The following is an 18,347-nucleotide window of genomic DNA, read 5'->3' on the forward strand; positions in this document are numbered from 1 at the left end:
CAGCCAATAGTACATTGGTATATATTAACACATACTATCTGGGATAGCCCTTAAGAGAATTGAATTGTCATCTAGTGAATGGTACAGGTGAGATACAATTTGCAGTTCTAACATTCATATCATGAACAAAAGACTAGATTCTGATCCCCTGGGTGTAGCAAAAGTTTCCTTAATGAAACACATTTACAGTAAATATTTAGTCTCCCCTTCATAACACAACTCTCTTCTGCTTTTATCTGATGGTGGTTTAGGCAGAAGTTGAAGATTCCAGGACACCATTTAAAAACAATAGGAAAAACTAATATTTGAACCAACATTCACTCTCTCAATAAAACAGATTCCGATGGGTGTAGGACACACCTGAGTGCTTATTAGCTGATCAACTGGCCTCTAAATGACAGTATGACCTATATCTAATTAATCTGTGAAGTACTTTGGCATAACTTGAGTATAAAGAGAAATTCTGTATCAAATGGAGGAAGCTGGACAATAGTTTTTAAATGGTCATTTTTATTGGTTGCATATAACCAATATATCTTTACATACAGCTTTGGCACAGCTGTAAAACTGTACTACAACTTACTTTGTAGAGCTATATATATTATCTAGATACCTTGTACAATTTAATAAACTAAAAAATGAAATTTACGTAAATAGAAAAGGTTGGTTAAAAAGTTTTACCCACATGTGCTTACCTGTAATATTTGCTTTACCTGTGTTTATAATGAAAATAATATTTTTTCTAATAATGTTCAAAATGTAGTTCTACTCTAACAAGTGACTAAAAATAACATCATGATCACTGCCTCTCAGTGAGTTCCAGACTACAAGCAAAAAGATTTTCCCCACCCCACACACTACCAGCTCTGGAAACTCAACCTGATAGCCTAGAAATAAACTGTTATTTTCTTCCCACACATTCTCAGTAACAGAGGTTCTGCAAGCCAAAGCAGGCCCCCTGCAACACCAGAGCAACTCCACTATCTTCAGTGTATGCTGTCATTCACACATGGGGAAGCCTATTGCTTAAATAGGTCTGCACACGTGTAACTGACTGGAACTTGAGAACAGTGTGTTGATAATGCTCAGACATGAATAGAATCCAGTTCATTCCCTTTCAGCTATGTTGCCTCTGCAGGGCAAATAGGAATAAGCAAACAAACTTATTTTTGTCATTTCAGTAAGCAAATTTGTCTCTAAATACATAAAGAGAATTCCTCTGCTGGCTTAAAAGTTACCAGTTTTTAACGCAGAAGCATACTTTACTGACATCCCAAAAGGCTTCTCCTGTTTCCTCGAATATATAAAATGTCTTGTATTTTATTTACTGACCTTTGACAAGTTGTTATGTATATCACAATCTTTAACTACTCTTAACTATTGGCAGTTTCTCCTCTTTTTAATAATACACAGTACTACAGCATCCAGTGGGGCTTGTAATTCAAGTGTATCTATTATTCTTTTCAGAGTAGCAGCCGTGTTAGTCTGTATCCACAAAAAGAAAAGGAGTACTTGTGGCACCTTAGAGACTAACCAATTTATTTGAGCATAAGCTTTCGTGAGCTACAGCTCACTTCATCAGATGCATGTAGTGGAAAACAAGTACTCCTTTTATTAGTCTTTTAATTACCAAGACATTTTTATATATCAACTCCGATTCCGTTGCTCCAGTTTGTTCAATTTACTATTGCTATTATTAAATGCTTATATTATAGTAGCACCTAGAGTCTCTGATTTGGATTGGGGTTCCAGTATGTTAGGCACTGGTAAGTATCAGTAAACACAGAATTACCTTGAAGCTTTTGCAGTCTGAGATCAATTGTTATACCCATATGCACATTTCTGATATAGAGTTGCTAATTTCAGCAATTACATTAATTCAGTAATTATATAAATAATTTTGTCTATTTTACTTATATATTGTCAGTGTGGTGCATCATCTGCACAATTATGGGAGCTCTGTACAGAATCTGAATGCAGGAGCAAGCCCCATCTGTTTCTAAAACACATTGATTTTGACACACCTCTACCATTTGATATCTGTTTCCCTTTAGACCGTTTGCAACATTTTTTTAACAATTTTAACTCAGTTAGGATTTGCTTCCTGGGGTGCATCCAGATCTTAGCACAAGGAAGATGATGCTGAAGGCATATATAGTGTTTTGAGCGCATGAAGTTATTCACTTAAAATTGACTGATCAGTCCATTATTTAACTTTCTCTCACAATACAAGAACAAGGGGATACTCAACAAAATTAAAAGAAAATTTAGAACAAATGGGAAATAGTATTTACAATGTATCAAATTTGCATATCACAGAGGAGTCATTGACTCATGCTGTGGACTTTTTTTAAGAACATAATTACAGTGGATTTTTAGTTGCTTATTTTTTTTAAAGATGAACAGAATTGTTGCCAGTACAAATTATTTCCAGGTCTTTTGTTTGAGGCTGTTTATTGATGATTCATATAGTGCAGATAGCTTCTAGCAAGATCAGGTGCTTATACAGCATGTCTAGTGTAGATCATTGGCCCTCAACCTTTCCAGACTACTGTGCCCTTTCAGGAGTCTGATTTGTCTTGAGCATCCTCAAGTTTCACCTCACTTAGAAACTACTTGCTTACAAAATCAGACATAAAAATACAAAAGTGTCCCAGTACACTGTTACTGAAAAATTGCTGACTTTCTCATTTTTACCACATAATTATGAAATAAATCAATTGGAATATAAATATTGTACTTGCATTTCAGAGTATAGTATATAGAGCAGTATAAACAAGTCATTGTCAGTATGAAATTTTAGTTTATACTGATCTCGCTAGTGCTTTTTATGTAGACTGTTGTCAAATGAGGCTAATACCTAGATGAGTTGATGTACTTCCCAGAAGACTTCTGAGTGTCCCCCAGGGGTACATGTACCCCTGGTTGAGAACTAGTGGTTAGATGTTACACAGTGTAAATAAGCAGTGATGTTTTCAAAGATGCAAATGTAAGTGAGGTGCCCAACTTCCATTAAAAGCCAACAGGATCTGGTCACCTGTCATTTCTCTCTCAATAAAGGCTGCACAAAAATACTTATTTTTACTTGTCAAGTATTCACATTTGAAAATAGATTTTTGCAAATGTTCATTAATTAGATCCAAGGTTAAATTTCATCACTTCCAGCAGTCAACACAACTATTAATGGTGGCGACATTCCACGCATTTAGCAAAGTTGCAAATATGTTCCAAGAAAAATATTGTCAACTTCCAATGCAAAAATATGATTTCTGTTTGCAGAAACTGCCTTTCATTTTTGCAAAGAACTGAAGAGATAGTGAAAACTTTCCCTCTTTCGCAAAACCCGTAACAACTGTGTGATGGGAGAGGAGGGGAGTTGTTCTTCATCGTGTTTGTACACAATGAGAATATTTTTGCATAACTTTCTATACAGATTGTGTTAGGGCATGAGAAATAAAGTGAAGTGTAACAGTTCAGAAATTTTTACAAGAGTGCTAGTCAAATAAGAGAACTAGGTACTTCCCCATTATATAACACATGCCTTCAGCACAGTCTTCTTGGAATGTTTCCCCAGTGACCATCTTTTTGTTCTGTGTTTGTATAGCACTAGCACAATGGGCTACTGCTCCATGACTAGAGCTTCTAGGTGTTACGGTCATACAAATAACAAATAATACTAATAATCACCTCTGAGAAAAATATGGCAGCAGAGTACAGGGTGTTCTCAGTAGCAAGACCATGCTTCTGAAATTCACTTCCCCAGGTAGAAGTTTGAGCCTCATTGTGGTCACTTTTAGAGCACAGAGTAAAACAAGCTCTTGGTCCACATTTTCCAATAGCTACCAATTTAAATTCCCGCTATCCCCTTCTCTGATTCTCTCAGGTTAGAAAGTTCAGTGCTGTCGTGAGTCATACAGTGCATTGCCATATTTTGGAGATATGTTTGGTCTTAATCTAAGCCATGTAAAATTATTTATTTGTATTAAAGTATTGGCTAGCAGTCCCAGATAAGATCTGGGCCTTGTTCCACTAGGCGCTCTAGGAAAAATAGCATGAGAAAGTCCTGCCTCAAGGAACTTATAATCCACATAGACATGACAGACAGGTGTTACAGGGTAAAGGTTAAAGAAAGGAAGTATTATCCCCATTTTACAGATAGGGAATTGAGACACAGAGATTCAGTGACATGACACGTAACACCCACAAGACAGATTTACATCAAGATTAGCCAGCCAGGTGTTGATGGGCCATTAAGGAGAATCAACTCTTCCAGTGCCCCTCCTGAGGATGCCTCAGATAGCATATGGCCAAGGAGGCCCAGTGACTCAGCAGGGCACGTAGAACATGTGATGCATAGCTCCATGTTTGAGCCAGTATTTTTCCATGCACATGGACGGGGGGTATAAATTGGAGACGGTCACATCACCTTCTTGCCTCATGCCTCCCCCACATCTCTGGACTGTGATTTCTAAACCTCTAGTTTACTAAAGGATTGGCTACCTGCATGAGTTTTGGGTGAGATCCTGAAGTATATTTTGGTGAGTGGCTGGTTCTTTGGAGCTGGAAGAACCTAATGTGAGATTAATTTTTGTGTAAATGGCCTTTCATCATAAAGTCTGGTTTGCCTGTGTGGCACATGAGGGGCTAGAGGCCCTGAAGGGGACAGCCTGTGGCTTCATAATAACTAGTATAGTATTTTGAAAGCACACATTTGTTACTGACTTGGTGAAATCTTATGATCAATCTTATACCACCAGTTTGGGGTATACGCCCTGGCCTGAGATTATCTCTTAGCCATGTCCCATACCAGGTAGCGTGATGCCTTTATGACTCTGGTGTGACACAGAAGTAAAACAACTGATGTCAATGGAGTTGCCTCAGTGTAAAATCAGTGAGGGCGAGAGGAGAATCGGGTCCTTTTATTGCAGATTGACTGCTTTACACTGTTAGTGACAGCTTACTAAGGGAAAAATTCCAGTATTCATACAGTATAAATTACACACACAAAGCTGAACGCATATCTTATCAAACATCACTGTTCTGTGAATAGTGTAAATACCAAGACAACAAAGTGAGGCATTTGTCCACTATCTCCCAGGTCTACTAATGATCTCAGTGTTCGCTGTGTTTTGTCAAGGAACACAGAATGAGAATTTGAGAGTCAGTGGGTCAGGAGCGGTGAATCATACTGAAGTATTCACAAGTAAGATAGAATAGGTACCTTTAAGAAACGGCTTTGTTCCATTACTACAAATGGAAGCCAAAGTTCCAGGGTCTTCTGTATCAAATCTGGATGTAAGGACTGAAGTCAAAACAATAACCTAGATATAATTGTCCATGCAACCCATGCTAGCAAATATTGACCTCTAGCATAAACAAGCACAACCCCTGGGTTGCATGAAGTATAACAGAGTGCCAGATGGGCAATCTTTATTATAAATTAAATAAAATGAGAGCAGAATTTGAATTAACATTTGTTTAAATACCATCACACCACTCAAGTCTTCTGTCTCAACAATGTCATAATAAGATCAATTGTACTGATTACACACCTCAGTGCTTATTTCCCATTTGTATAAAGCAGTCTCTCATTATTCCTTATTCATCCAGGAAAATAACTGTCACATACAGAACTGAGAACTAATTAAGCAGCCTTCATTAACAGTCTGGCTGTTGTGACACAAAGTAAGTCTTAAATGCTGATATTCCTTCCTAAATTCATGCCATTGGATGAGGAGAAGGAGGTAAGTGTTTATTAATAATTACCTTTAGAATTTACCTTAAATTTAAAATTTCTTGTCCTAAACTCAACTTCAAATTTAAAAAAAAAAATGAAGATTTCCTAATAGTAACTTCCTCCCACCTTATTTAATAATTGGGTTTTTTTAAATGTACCTGTTACTCAGACCAGCATAGTTCCCTGAAGAAAACAGATATTTAGGTCCCATGATCTGCTCAGTACAGATCCCTGCATCCGCTGCAGCTCCTGGGCCCTCATTATTAGATTGTGTTTCATGATCAAGGCCTTAGACATTATTTTAAGAACACACAAACAAGTATTCATAACCAATTTTAAACGCATACATAGACTTGATAGACCATGAAAGCTGTAGTTTCATAGTGAAAATAAGTACAGAGTTTTTAGTCTGGCCTCTTACAATATTATTATGTATTTATAATATTATAAAGAGAGATTCCTCTGCATGAGTCAAAAAGATATGTACAATGGATGATTTTGAAAGGGTAAGGATTCAACTATTTAACAATAAAAGCAAAAAAAATCACTTTACATAATACTGCATTGTATATTTTTGTGATGTCATTAATTCTGAAAAATCCCAGAGCACTTCTGGCCCAGTTCTACATGGTGCTGAGTGCCTGCTCTCTTCTCATTAACTTCAGCAGGAGTTAAGGGCACTCAGAACCTCTCAGCAGGCACTCAGCACCTTGCCTGGTAAGGGTCCTAATGAAGAGGAAGCACGTCGACCATCAGTAAAATGCAGCCATCTCTTAGATGGAACATATCCGCTATTTTACAGTGCACACCAACCCTCTACAACAGTTTGAGACAGAAGAGGAAGACAAATGGTTACTCCAACTGCAAGAGGTATTTTGGTTAAGCAGAATGTAATAACCCAGATTGGAATGCAGCTAGAATACTAGAGTTGATACCAGTTCTCTTGAAAAGAGGGTAATGAGATCTTTAATTATCACACAAGGTCAGGACTTCATCCTTGGGATGAGAAATCTCCAGCCGCCTAATCTCCTGAAAATGGACCCTGTTCAGGCTTTTGTTCATTACCAAGCGAAAGGGAAACTATTAAGTGCTGAGAATGCCACCGGTTATGCCCCTTACCCCCATCTCCTGCAGCACCTTGGGATTTCCTTGGAGGACTCTCAAACAGTACTAGCAAGGCCCAAGAGTGCTTAGATTACAAGACTTCATAGAAAATATAGCCCCAGGTACCATAAGTGCAGTACTGAAAATTCAAAAATCATCTAATGCTAGTAAGATGCTTTAAAGAAATAATAATAATAATGAATAATACTTAGCACTGATAGTATTTTCTATGCATAGATCAGTAACAGTGCAATTTCAAGGTGGTTAAATAACTCATATGCAAATTCACTGCAAGACAAATTTCAGAGCAAATTTATCGTTGATTTCTATATCTTGTATATATAAACACAAGGGTTTATAATGTCAGCTGTGATACTACCATGACTAAAAATCAGTAGTAAGTATTACTTGTAGCAATGATAAATAATATTTAGCACTTTACATCTTCAAAGCGCTATGTTAAAATTAGCAAATTAACCGGTGGCCTGTAAAGGTGATCTGTAAAGGTTTCTCCAAAACAATAAAAATGAAAAGTTTTATTGAAGAAAAAGGGTTAAATGCCCCATTTTAATTTAAAGTTCTTAGAAAAAAGTTCTCTGCTTTTTTTTCTTTCCATGTGGATTTATATCAGCTTTCACAGATTGAGAATTGATAAAACCTTAGTGATGCTCCAGAGAAGAGCAGGAACAGAGGCTATGTCTATGCATGGGTAGGAGTCAGCATAACCAAGCTATCTTTAATCTAGCTAGCTCAGGTCCCAGAACAGGGAGACCATGGCAGCGCAAGCCTCAGCATAGGCTATACAAGCCAGCCCAGAACTCAAAGCAATCACTCAGAGGGCTGGCCTTGTGAGACTAAACCTAACTTGGACACATCAACACAAGCTGCAATCACACCCCATGACTGCAGTCTAGATGTACCCTACAGACATAGTAGAAGAATGTGAGTATGTAGGGCCAGTTGCCTCTATTTGAACCCATAATCTGAAACTGCACTAACTTATTACATAAATTTCACTTTAAAATTCTGTATACAGCTCACCAATGTTACTAAATGAAGGGTTCACATCTGACTTTAGCAACATGCAGAAAACAGGTTAGTCTAGGCCAAATTCCAGCTCAAGCTAGGTTCTCCTTGCAGTTTCAGTTTGGTATGGTAACGCTCTTCATTTCCTGTCCTGTTGTGCAGTGCTGCTGTGTTCTCTTAAGTTGTTGCATATGTCAACCCAGAGGTGGCTGCACTTCAGTGGTGGATGATATCTTCTTCACGTTTATACAAATTCGTCATATTTGGGATCCTTCAGCATGAAGAGGGCAATATAAATTAAGGGCATGGCTACACTTGCAGATGTAGAGCACTTTGAGTTAAAACAGCCTTCGTAGAGCGCAGTAAGGAAAGCGCTGCAGTCTGTCCACACTAACAGCTTCAAGCACACTGGCATGGCCACATTTGCAGCACTTGCAGCGGCATTGGGCACGGTGCATTATGGGCAGCTATCCCAGCACGCAAGTGACTGCAACGTGCTTTTCAAATGGGGGTGGGGGGAGTGTGACAGGGAGTGTGTTGTGTGGATGTGGGGGGAGAGAGAATGGGTTTTTGGGGGCTGAGAGCATGTCAGCATGCTGTCTTGTAAGTTCAGACAGCAGCAGACCCCCCCGCCTCTCTCTCTCACACACAGCATTCCACAGTAATGGTTGCTTTGTTTCGGAGCAGATAAGCAGCTGGCTGTCAGAAATGGAGCTTTCAAAGGGCATTCCTGCATTCCTGCAGCAATTCCAAAACAATGACAAGAGTGGCCACTTGACTTAAGGGCAGTGGTGAGCTGGAGCCGGTTCACACCGGTTCGCGCGAAACGGTTGTTAAATTTTGAAGCTTGTTTAGAACCAGTTGTTAAAGGGGTGGGCAAACTCCGGACCGCAGGTCACATGCAGCCCGCGGGATTGTCCTGTCTGTCCCGCCTGAGCTCTCGGCTGGGGAGGCTCCCCTCTGAATTTTTACTCACCCGGCGGCACTCCAAGCCTTCGGCGGCACTTCGACGACGGGTCCTTCACTCGCTCCGGGCCTTCGGTGGCACTTCAGCGGCAGGTCCTTCAGTGCTGCCGAAGACCCAGCACGACTGAAGGATGTGCCGCTGAAGTGCCGCCCGGAGCGACTGAAGGAACCGGTTCTTCAGCTTCTGGCAGCTCATCACTGCTTAAGGGGATTATGGGACGTTTCCGGAGGCTGATCAGAGCGCAGTACTGCAACACCTCGTCCACACTGGCACCGCGGAGCTCCAGCAGGGGCGCAGCAAACGTTATTCCACTCGCCGAGGTGGAGTACCAGCTGCGCTGTAGCCGTGGAGTCAGAGCGCTCTACGTGCTTTGCCAGTGTGGACGGGTAGTGAGCTAGTGTGCGCAGGGCTCCTTCATTGCGCTGTAACTCGCAAGTGTAGCCAAGCCCTAAGAGACTCATGATTCAGCAGGCTACGTTCTGCTAAAACATGGTTTCTCCAGACCCCGAATCAGTATGGCTAACAGAATCCTCATGCATCTGCTGTTTTGTAGCAAATACTTAAACACCTCCTGATGTACCTCTGAGGGCAAATTCATTTTTTTTTTCAATTATACCTCGGCAATCCCAAATGAATTTGGGCCCCAAGCCTTTGAAATTCCAATACTCAGTGACATCAAAGTGGAAGGCACAGTGAACGCCCAGTGAAAAAAGCAAGATGGATTATTTCAGACAAGTAAAATATGCCTGGAAAATATGCCTGACACCAACAGCCCAATGAGATGATGCTGACTACAGTCTAAGCTGCCCTGGATGGAACAGGAAAGACCTTCATTCATGATTAATGATGGGCATCTCAAAAAAAAAAAAAAACCCAACCCTCCAAACAAAGCAAATGAGTCATATTACAAAAAATAAGTACCGAGTATATTAGCTGTACACTGGAGAATTCCTGAGACATCTTCAGCTTCATCGTTGCCAGAGCAGTCTGTATAGGAGCATCTGTTCGATATATTGTGAAAGTTCTTTTCTGCATCCCTGTAACTAGGGGAAAAAATACACAGTTTCTATACATCTGCTTAACTTATGTAATAAATGTGTCGGGAGACTAACAGTTGATTATTAATGTGCTTTCAAAAGCACATCCTTATTTTGTCTTTAACTATCTATAACATAGGGCTTAATCCTTTTCCCATTCAGACTAATGAAAAAACTCACGTTTATTTTAATGGAGCAGAATCAAGCCTGTAATATCTGGCAAAAATACACATGCACACACACACAAACACACACACACACACACACACACTCACATCACTTTATTAATATCAGCAATAGCAGCCAGTGTTGGGAACTGGGGCAAACATCTGAAAAGTAATAATAATAGTGAGCACTTTCTGTAATGAGAATAAAGGCATGGGGGGACGGACACCAAAGGGCTAAGTAGTGGGCAAATCTCTCTTCCTTTACATGTCATCCCCATTGGGGTGCTTTTCTTAGTAATTGTACATTAAACCTAAAGATTGTTGTAATAAGCCATAAATCCAGTGTCTTTCTTAACACCATAATTTTTAGTGTCTAGCAAAATTATGAATTTAAGCTCCCAGGTTCATCTTTTGAAGGTGTTGTGCAGGTTTCCTTTGAGGACAAGGACTGAGAGTGATCATTTTGTGAAAAGTGTTTGCTCATGGGTGATATGGTATTTTTGTCTTTTATCATTATTCTGTGTGAGTTCATTCGATAGTGTAGTGATTGAGTTCATCCACATAGTTGTTATTGGGGCATAAAAATCCTGGTCTTAATAAAGACACTCTATTTATGGCTTATTACAACATTCTGCAATCCACTAACCTCCCTTTTTTTGTCCTATAGCTGCAGAGGTGTTAAAGGGCCACTTCACCTTGAATGGTCCCTTAAAATATGTGATAACTCCTTATGCTAAACAATCTAATCCACCTCCTATTTAGCTGTGACACTCTGACACTTAAAATGCTGCATGCTGTAACACTTCAGTGAAGACACTACCAACCCGGATAGGAGGGGCTGTTCCAACGGCATAGTAATCCACCTCCCCGAGAGGTGGTGGATAGGTCGATGGAAGGATTCTCCTGTCGACCTAGTACTGTCTACACTGGGGGTTAAACTAGTCGGGTGGGAGGGATAGCTCAGTGGTTTGAGCATTGGCCTGCTAAACCCAGGGTTGTGAGTTCAATCCTTGAGGGGGCCATTTAGGGATATGGGGCAAAAATTGGGGATTGGCCCTGCTTTGAGCAGGGGGTTGGACTAGATGACCTCCTGAGGTCCCTTCCAACCCTGATATTCTATGATTCTATGAACTGCATCACTCAGGGGTGTGGATTTTCACACCCCTGACTGATGTAGTTATTCCAACCTAATTTCCTGGTGTAGACCAGTCCTTACTATCGTCCCCAAACCTGAAGAACAACTCTGTGCAGCTTAAAAGCTTGTTTCTTTCACCAATAGAAGTTGGTCCAAATTTGTCTCTCTAATATCCTGAGACCAAAACGGCTACAACACTGCAAACCACAAATATTAATCAAGCCACTTAAGAAAACCGAAAGATAGCTAAATAAGTTTATCTTCCATTTCACTAACAAAATTTGGGCATGGATTTTGGGTCTGATCTTACTAAATACTGAGCCCTCTTGGGTGAAGAGAGTGCTCCCTACCTCCCAGCAGGCCCAAAGGCTCTCATCCTCTAGGACAATATAAACAAGTCATTGTCTGTATGAAATGGTAGTTTGTACAAACTTTGCTAGTGCTTTTTATGTAGCCTGTTGTAAACTAGGCAAATATCTAGATGAGTAGATCTGCCCCTTGAAAGATCTCTGTGTACCCCCAGGTTGAGAACCACTGCTCTAGGATGTTGAGCACCTCCTGGGAAGTTCTGAGCTCCTTCAACTGCCAATGAAGTCAAAGGGAGCTGCTTGACACCTTGGAAGATAAGATCATAGAACTGTTTGATCAAAACCAGAGGGAGTCAGTGCCAGAGGCAGGACTGGAATGAAGGAGTTCCTGGCTCCCAGCCCTGAGTTCAAGCTACTAGACTCTCTCTCTCCCTCCCTCCCCTCTCTCTAGTCCATAGCCCTGATTCTCCATCACTTGCATCTTGTAGTCATTTACACTCATGTGCAAAGTTCTACTATTCTAATTTTGTTAGAACCTATTATACACAGACTATACCAAGTGCAGAGCAGCAGAGAATCAGGCCCCAGGAATTCACTCTGTCAGAGAGCAAGTTTGGCTCTTTATGCTGATGTGAGTATTGTGTTTTACACTAAAGTGTATCAGGGAGATCCAGCAGGCTTATACATGCAAAACTCCCACTAGTAACAGTAAGAACTGCAGGAACAGGCCCTATATTGTACACTTAGAAGAGAGGCAGATATTGGATTAGCAAGAGGATATAGAGAGTTGTGAAAGTGAAGCAAAACATAGCTTAAGTAGCAGGCGTAGCACCAGGAGTGACAAGCCTTTAGAGCGTGAGAAGAGCTGCCTTATTTTTGTCTCCATTAAACACAAATAGTTCTGAGTCACTAGTGACCATGAATTAAAAGCTACATTGTTATAATAAATATGCTGTTCTTAAAGCACTGTAGTTCCCCCTCCCCCCCCACCCCCACCCCCCAAGATCTACTACTGAGAGACTTCAAAGCAACCCCTTCAAGTGACAAAAAAAATAATTTTGCCAGAGGGCTTCCCCCTGCCTACCCATATCTGCTCCATAATAGATGTCATAACTACCAGCAAAGAGATACACTTCATCCCCGCAGCAATGGCACTCTCTCTATCCTCGGGGCGCATGCTAGATGTGCTAGCATTACAAATGCTACATAGCAGGATAGAGAGTCGTGTGAATTTTGACAAAATGTACAAGAACAATTCCCTCCAGCATACGAAGTTTCAGAACTGTGGCATGGATTTTAAATATACCTTTGACCCAACCGGAGTAATAAAAGAAAGAGTTGGCATTACAGCTGCGTAATTAAATACGGTCAAGGACACTATTCTACGTTTGGCAGAGTTGTTTAATTGATACAGTCTTGCAGGCATCGTATTCCTGCTCTATTAGGAATGGTATCTGTGACAATAACAACACTTGGGATGGTAGGGGATAGACAGAAAACAAAAGGGTAGCAATAATTGCTTGAACGGTTAACATTATCTTGTCATAGTTACCCTGTCCTCCCTCTCCCTCACCTGTTTGTTTGTTTCAGCCAGCTGTCAGAACTTGTCTTTTAGGCCCCTATCTGGCAAATGCCTATGCAAGTGAGTAACTCCACATGAGTATTCATGTACTTAAAGCTACTCACATATGTAACTGTTTGCAGGATCTGGGCCTTAGACTGTAAGCTTTTTACAATATGCCTGTCCAGCACCCAGCACAATGGGGCATGGTCTGACTGAAACAAACATTAACAGTAATTAATCTGTTATGCCATTTTTGCTGACTGTGTCAAGAGCACATTCTGAAAAATCTCATACTTTAACAAAAAGGCTCCCCAACACGGATATAAATTGTACAACTGCTCCTCTGTGGACTCAGTCCCGCTCCCATTGACTTGAATGAAAGCAGGATTGGGCGTAGTTATTTCACTGCAGCAGGAGAGATGAAGAATAGCACACACAAAAAAGTATAATATTTATCATTACTGAAGAACATGCCTAAGTATTTGTGAACAAATTCAGAAAAGTTGGTTACCCAAGCCAATGACTTAGAAGGCAGAAAGATATTAATTCAACAGCTATCACTTATCTTTTATTCACCCTTCCAATAACTACTGTAGTCTCTTTTACTTACCCAATAACTTGATGCTCATAATACCGCAGTGTCCTTTGGAGAGTCTGCCGTATGGTCTGAGGCTACAGAATAACAATAAAAACAACAAAATAATAATAAACAACCATTATCAGCAAATCATCATCAGCACAATGTCTGAATAGGTGACTACTGATTTATCCCTTAATATACTATTTGTTTTTCCAGTTCTACACATTTTCATCTTACACCTTGTCATAAATATAAAGGGAAGGGTAAACCCCTTTAAAATCCCTCCTGGCCAGAGGAAATCTCCCCTCACCTGTAAAGGATTAAGAAGCTAAAGGTAACCTCGCTGGCACCTGACCAAAATGACCAATGAGGAGACAAGATACTTTCAAAAGCTGGGAGGAGGGAGAGAAACAAAGGGCATGTGTGTCTGTCTATATTCTGTCTTTGCCGGGGATAGACCAGGAATGAAGCCTTAGAACTTTTAGTAAGTAATCTAGCTAGGTACGTGTTAGATTATGATTTCTTTAAATGGCTGAGAAAAGAATTGTGCTGAATAGAATAACTATTTCTGTCCGTGTATCTTTTTTGTAACTTAAGGTTTTTGCCTAGAGGGGTTCTCTATGTTTTGAATCGAATTACCCTGTAAGGTATCTACCATCCTGACTTTACAGGGGGGATTTTTTTTTCTATTATTTCTATTTACTTCTATTTCTATTAAAAGTCTATTTGTAAGAAAACTGAATGCTTTTTCATTGTTCTCAGATCCAAGGGTTTGGGTCTGTGGTCACCTATGCAAATTGGTGAGGCTTTTTATCCAACATTTCCCTGGAAAAGGGGGGTGCAAGTGTTGGGAGGATTGTTCATTGTTCTTAGGATCCAAGGATCTGGGTCTGTAGTCACCTAGGCAAATTGGTGAGGCTTTTTACCAAACCTTGTCCAGGAAGTGGGGTGCAAGGTTTTGAGAAGTATTTTGGGGGGAAAGACGTGTCCAAACAGCTCTTCCCCAGTAACCAGTATTTGTTTGGTGGTGGTAGCGGCCAATCCAAGGACAAAAGGGTGGAATATTTTGTACCTTGGGGAAGTTTTGACCTAAGCTGGTAAAGATAAGCTTAGGAGGTTTTTCATGCAGGTCCCCACATCTGTACCCTAGAGTTCAGAGTGGGGGAGGAACCTTGACACACCTGCCACGTTTCCAGCAGTGATGGATAGGTACTATCCCAGAAGGACTACTAAGCTGTTCTTATATTGCAAATACATCAATATTTCATGGCTCTTTTCCTTATACTTTATTTCACTATTTAAACAGCAATTAATGGTATGACCTGGCACAGCTACTGTTGCCTGTAAGGCAACAGAAACACAACTAGGTAGACAAAGAAGGCCCTCGCTTTATTATGAGTTTCCACAGAATATCACCTGTCAATAATCTCATCATTTTAAAATAAACTTTAAGAGCTATTCAATAACACGTTATTACATCAAGATGCAACGAACCAGCTTTTTCTTGGGACAATATCGTATGCTCAATTTCCATCAGCAGGGAAGGGAATTATCTTTTCCAAATCTGAGACGTGGTAGTAGAAACTCTCACAGAAAAAAAATATTTTAACAAAATAAAGTAAACATCTATTAAGGCCCAGTTCTCTGACATGTTGTGAACCTTCAACTCTCTGAACTCAATAGGAGTGAAGGGTACTCACCACCTGCAGAATCAGGCGCTTAAAAGGGCAAATTCTGAGGCGTTTCAGGCATTTTTGTGCTATAAATGTAATAAGGGCTCCCCACACGGTCTCTTATTATGAAGTGCTCTCAACTACAGACAAGTGCTTCTTGGTATTGCCCAAATAAGTCATGAGAGCATTTTATCTTCCCAGAAAGTGACTGGCATTTATCAAATACCAGACGAGGTCCCGGAAGACTGGAAAAAGGCTAATGTAGTGCCCATCTTTAAAAAGGGGAAGGAGGATGATCCTGGGAACTACAGGCCAGTCAGCCTCACCTCAGTCCCTGGAAAAATCATGCAGCAGGTCCTCAAGGAATCAATTCTGAAGCACTTAGAGGAAAGGAAAGTGATCAGGAACAGTCAGCATGGATTCACCAAGGGCAAGTCATGCCTGACTAATCTAATTGCCTTCTATGACGAGATAACTGGCTCTGTGGATGAGGGGAAAGCAGTGGACGTGTTGTTCCTTGACTTTAGCAAAGCTTTTGACACAGTCTCCCACAGTATTCTTGCCAGCAAGTTAAAGAAGTATGGACTGGATGAATGGACTATAAGGTGGATAGAAAGCTGGCTAGATTGTCAGGCTCAATGGGTAGTGATCAATGGTTCCATGTCTAGTTGGCAGCCGGTATCAAGTGGAGTGCCCCAAGGGTCGGTCCTCAGGCCGGTTTTGTTCAATATCTTCATTAATGATCTGGAGGATGGTGTGGATTGCACCCTCAGCAAGTTTGCAGGTGACACTAAACTGGGAGGAGAGGTAGATACACTGGAGGGTAGGGATAGGATACAGAGGGACCTAGACAAATTAGAGCATTGGGCCAAAAGAAATCTGATGAGGTTCAACAAGGACAAGTGCAGAGTCCTGCACTTAGGATGGAAGAATCCAATGCACTGCTACAGACTAGGGACCAAATGGCTCGGCAGCAGTTCTGCAGAAAAGGACCTAGGGGTTACAGTGGACAAGAAGCTGCATATGAGTCAATAGTGTGCCCTTGTTGCCAAGATGGCCAATGGCATTTTGGGATGTATAAGTAGGGGCATTGCCAGCAGATCGAGGGACGTGATCGTTCCCCTCTATTCGACATTGGTGAGGCCTCATCTGGAGCACTGTGTCCAGTTTTGGGCCCCACACTACAAGAAGGATGTGGAAAAATTGGAAAACGTCCAGAGGAGGGCAACAAAAATGATTAGGGGACTGGAACACATGACTTATGAGGAGAGGCTGAGGGAACTGGGATTGTTTAGTCTGCGGAAGGGAAGAATGAGGGGAGATTTGATAGCTGCTTTCAACTACCTGAAAGGGGGTTCCAAAGAGGATGGATCTAGACTGTTCTCAGTGGTAGCAGATGACAGAACGAGGAGTAATGGTCTCAAGTTGCAGTGGGGAGGTTTCGGTTGGATACTAGGAAAAACTTTTTCACTAGGAGGGTGATGAAGCACTGGAATGCGTTACCTAGGGAGGTGGTGGAATCTCCTTCCTTAGAAGTTTTTAAGGTCAGGCTTGACAAAGCCCTGGCTGGGATGATTTAGTTGGGGATTGGTCCTGCTTTGAGCAGGGGGTTGGACTAGATGACCTCCTGAGGTCCCTTCCAACCCTGGTATTCCATGATTCTATGATTATTAAGCAAATATATTTTAAGGTTCCCACCTGTCCACCTTCTCCTGTCAGTTTAGCAGAGCCCATATTCAGTGTTCCCAATTCTGATACACAAGATTCCCTGTTGTCTCAGTGTCATGCAGGATCACAGGATAACCAAAGGCAGACAGGATCAGAATCATACAAACTTGACCCTTAGGGAAATTTGAGACCAGTATTTCCCTGCTTTTTGGAACAATTTCCAGCTGCCTTGGAAAGCAGTGGTAGAAACGCTTTTTAATTAGATGTGTTTCATTCCAGAACCAAGGGCAGCCTTGCGGCCCCATATTTTGTTGGCCCTATACAAATTCAGCAGCTCTGGAGCTGGCCTTATCTTCCACTTCTGCCAGTGGGTTTGGAGAGGAAGGCAGCTCCCTGCCTTTAAATAAATAATAAAATAAATAAAAAGGAGCCAAACTGTAATATAACCCTCTCCCCGCACCAGCTCTTTGGGGCCCACAGAATGTAAGAGCAGCCCACACAATTTGCAGAAGAGCTTTTTAAGAAAAAAACAAACAAACAGCAAACAACAAGAATTTGTCTGTGCCTCTGAACTTCAATCTGTAGAAATGCATGTACTTGTAAAATAAAGTGGGAAAAACAGTTCAACCTTCTAAAGAGATTTTTATTCTACATCAGGTAATTACATCTCCTCTCAGCAGGAGTTAAATTTACTCTCTCAGAAAACTAGAGAAGCTCTTCAAATGTGCTCTTGCAAATCCTACAGAAGCTCCATACAAATGAGACAATCACACTTGCAAGAACCAGTCTCCTCCCACGTGGTACAGGAGGTATTGAAGTCCTAAGGGCCCAATGCAGCTTTGAAATGTACTTTGGCAGCTGCTGCCACACAGAAAATTCAGCAGGTTTCCTCTGCTCTGCAGCCACACAGACTAATCCGTGGCAGGGTGAGGGATACATTTTCCCACTCCGGCAGCCATGATGCAGAAATGGATATAAGAAAAGAGGCCCAAACAGTTGCCCTCTCTACACTCCAGCTCCCCTAACCTTCTCCACACACTCCCATACCAGCTGCTCCCAGTATGATGCACACACACTCTACAAACTTGTCCCCTCCGCCCTGCGTCTTCTCTGGAGTGAGGTGGGAACGCAGCCTGACAGCAGCTTCCACTTGTTAAACTGCAGTTCTGGTTTCCTAAACTGCATCTAGTCCAGAGGTGTGGGAGGCAGCACGCTGGGGAGACTGGGCTGCCAGAGCAGAGACCAAGCAGCAGAGCTCCTGGCCCTGCTTTCTCCCATTCAAAGGTTGCATACCTCAGACTCTTAGCTCCACCCCTATGGAATGCCTGTGGTCCTCCCCTTCCTGAGGGATAAAAGACACACTCCTCACTTAGGCTGACAT

At 41.3% G+C, this 18,347-nt stretch overlaps 1 protein-coding gene across 1 annotated transcript in view; it reads right to left on the reverse strand.

Moving 5' to 3' along the window:
• Positions 1-18,347, reverse strand: part of GUCY1A2 (guanylate cyclase 1 soluble subunit alpha 2) — a 296,894-nt gene that overhangs the window by 262,000 nt on the left and 16,547 nt on the right. Inside the window, exons 2-3 of the mRNA XM_074957390.1 lie at positions 13,656-13,717; positions 9,756-9,877 (exon numbers count right to left, since the gene is read on the reverse strand). Of these exons, the coding sequence (XP_074813491.1) occupies positions 9,756-9,877; positions 13,656-13,717 (184 nt within the window). The remainder of the gene's footprint in view (positions 1-9,755; positions 9,878-13,655; positions 13,718-18,347) is intronic.

Source organism: Natator depressus, chromosome 1 (assembly GCF_965152275.1).
Source record: "Natator depressus isolate rNatDep1 chromosome 1, rNatDep2.hap1, whole genome shotgun sequence".
NCBI classification, from domain to species: Eukaryota; Metazoa; Chordata; order Testudines; family Cheloniidae; genus Natator; species Natator depressus.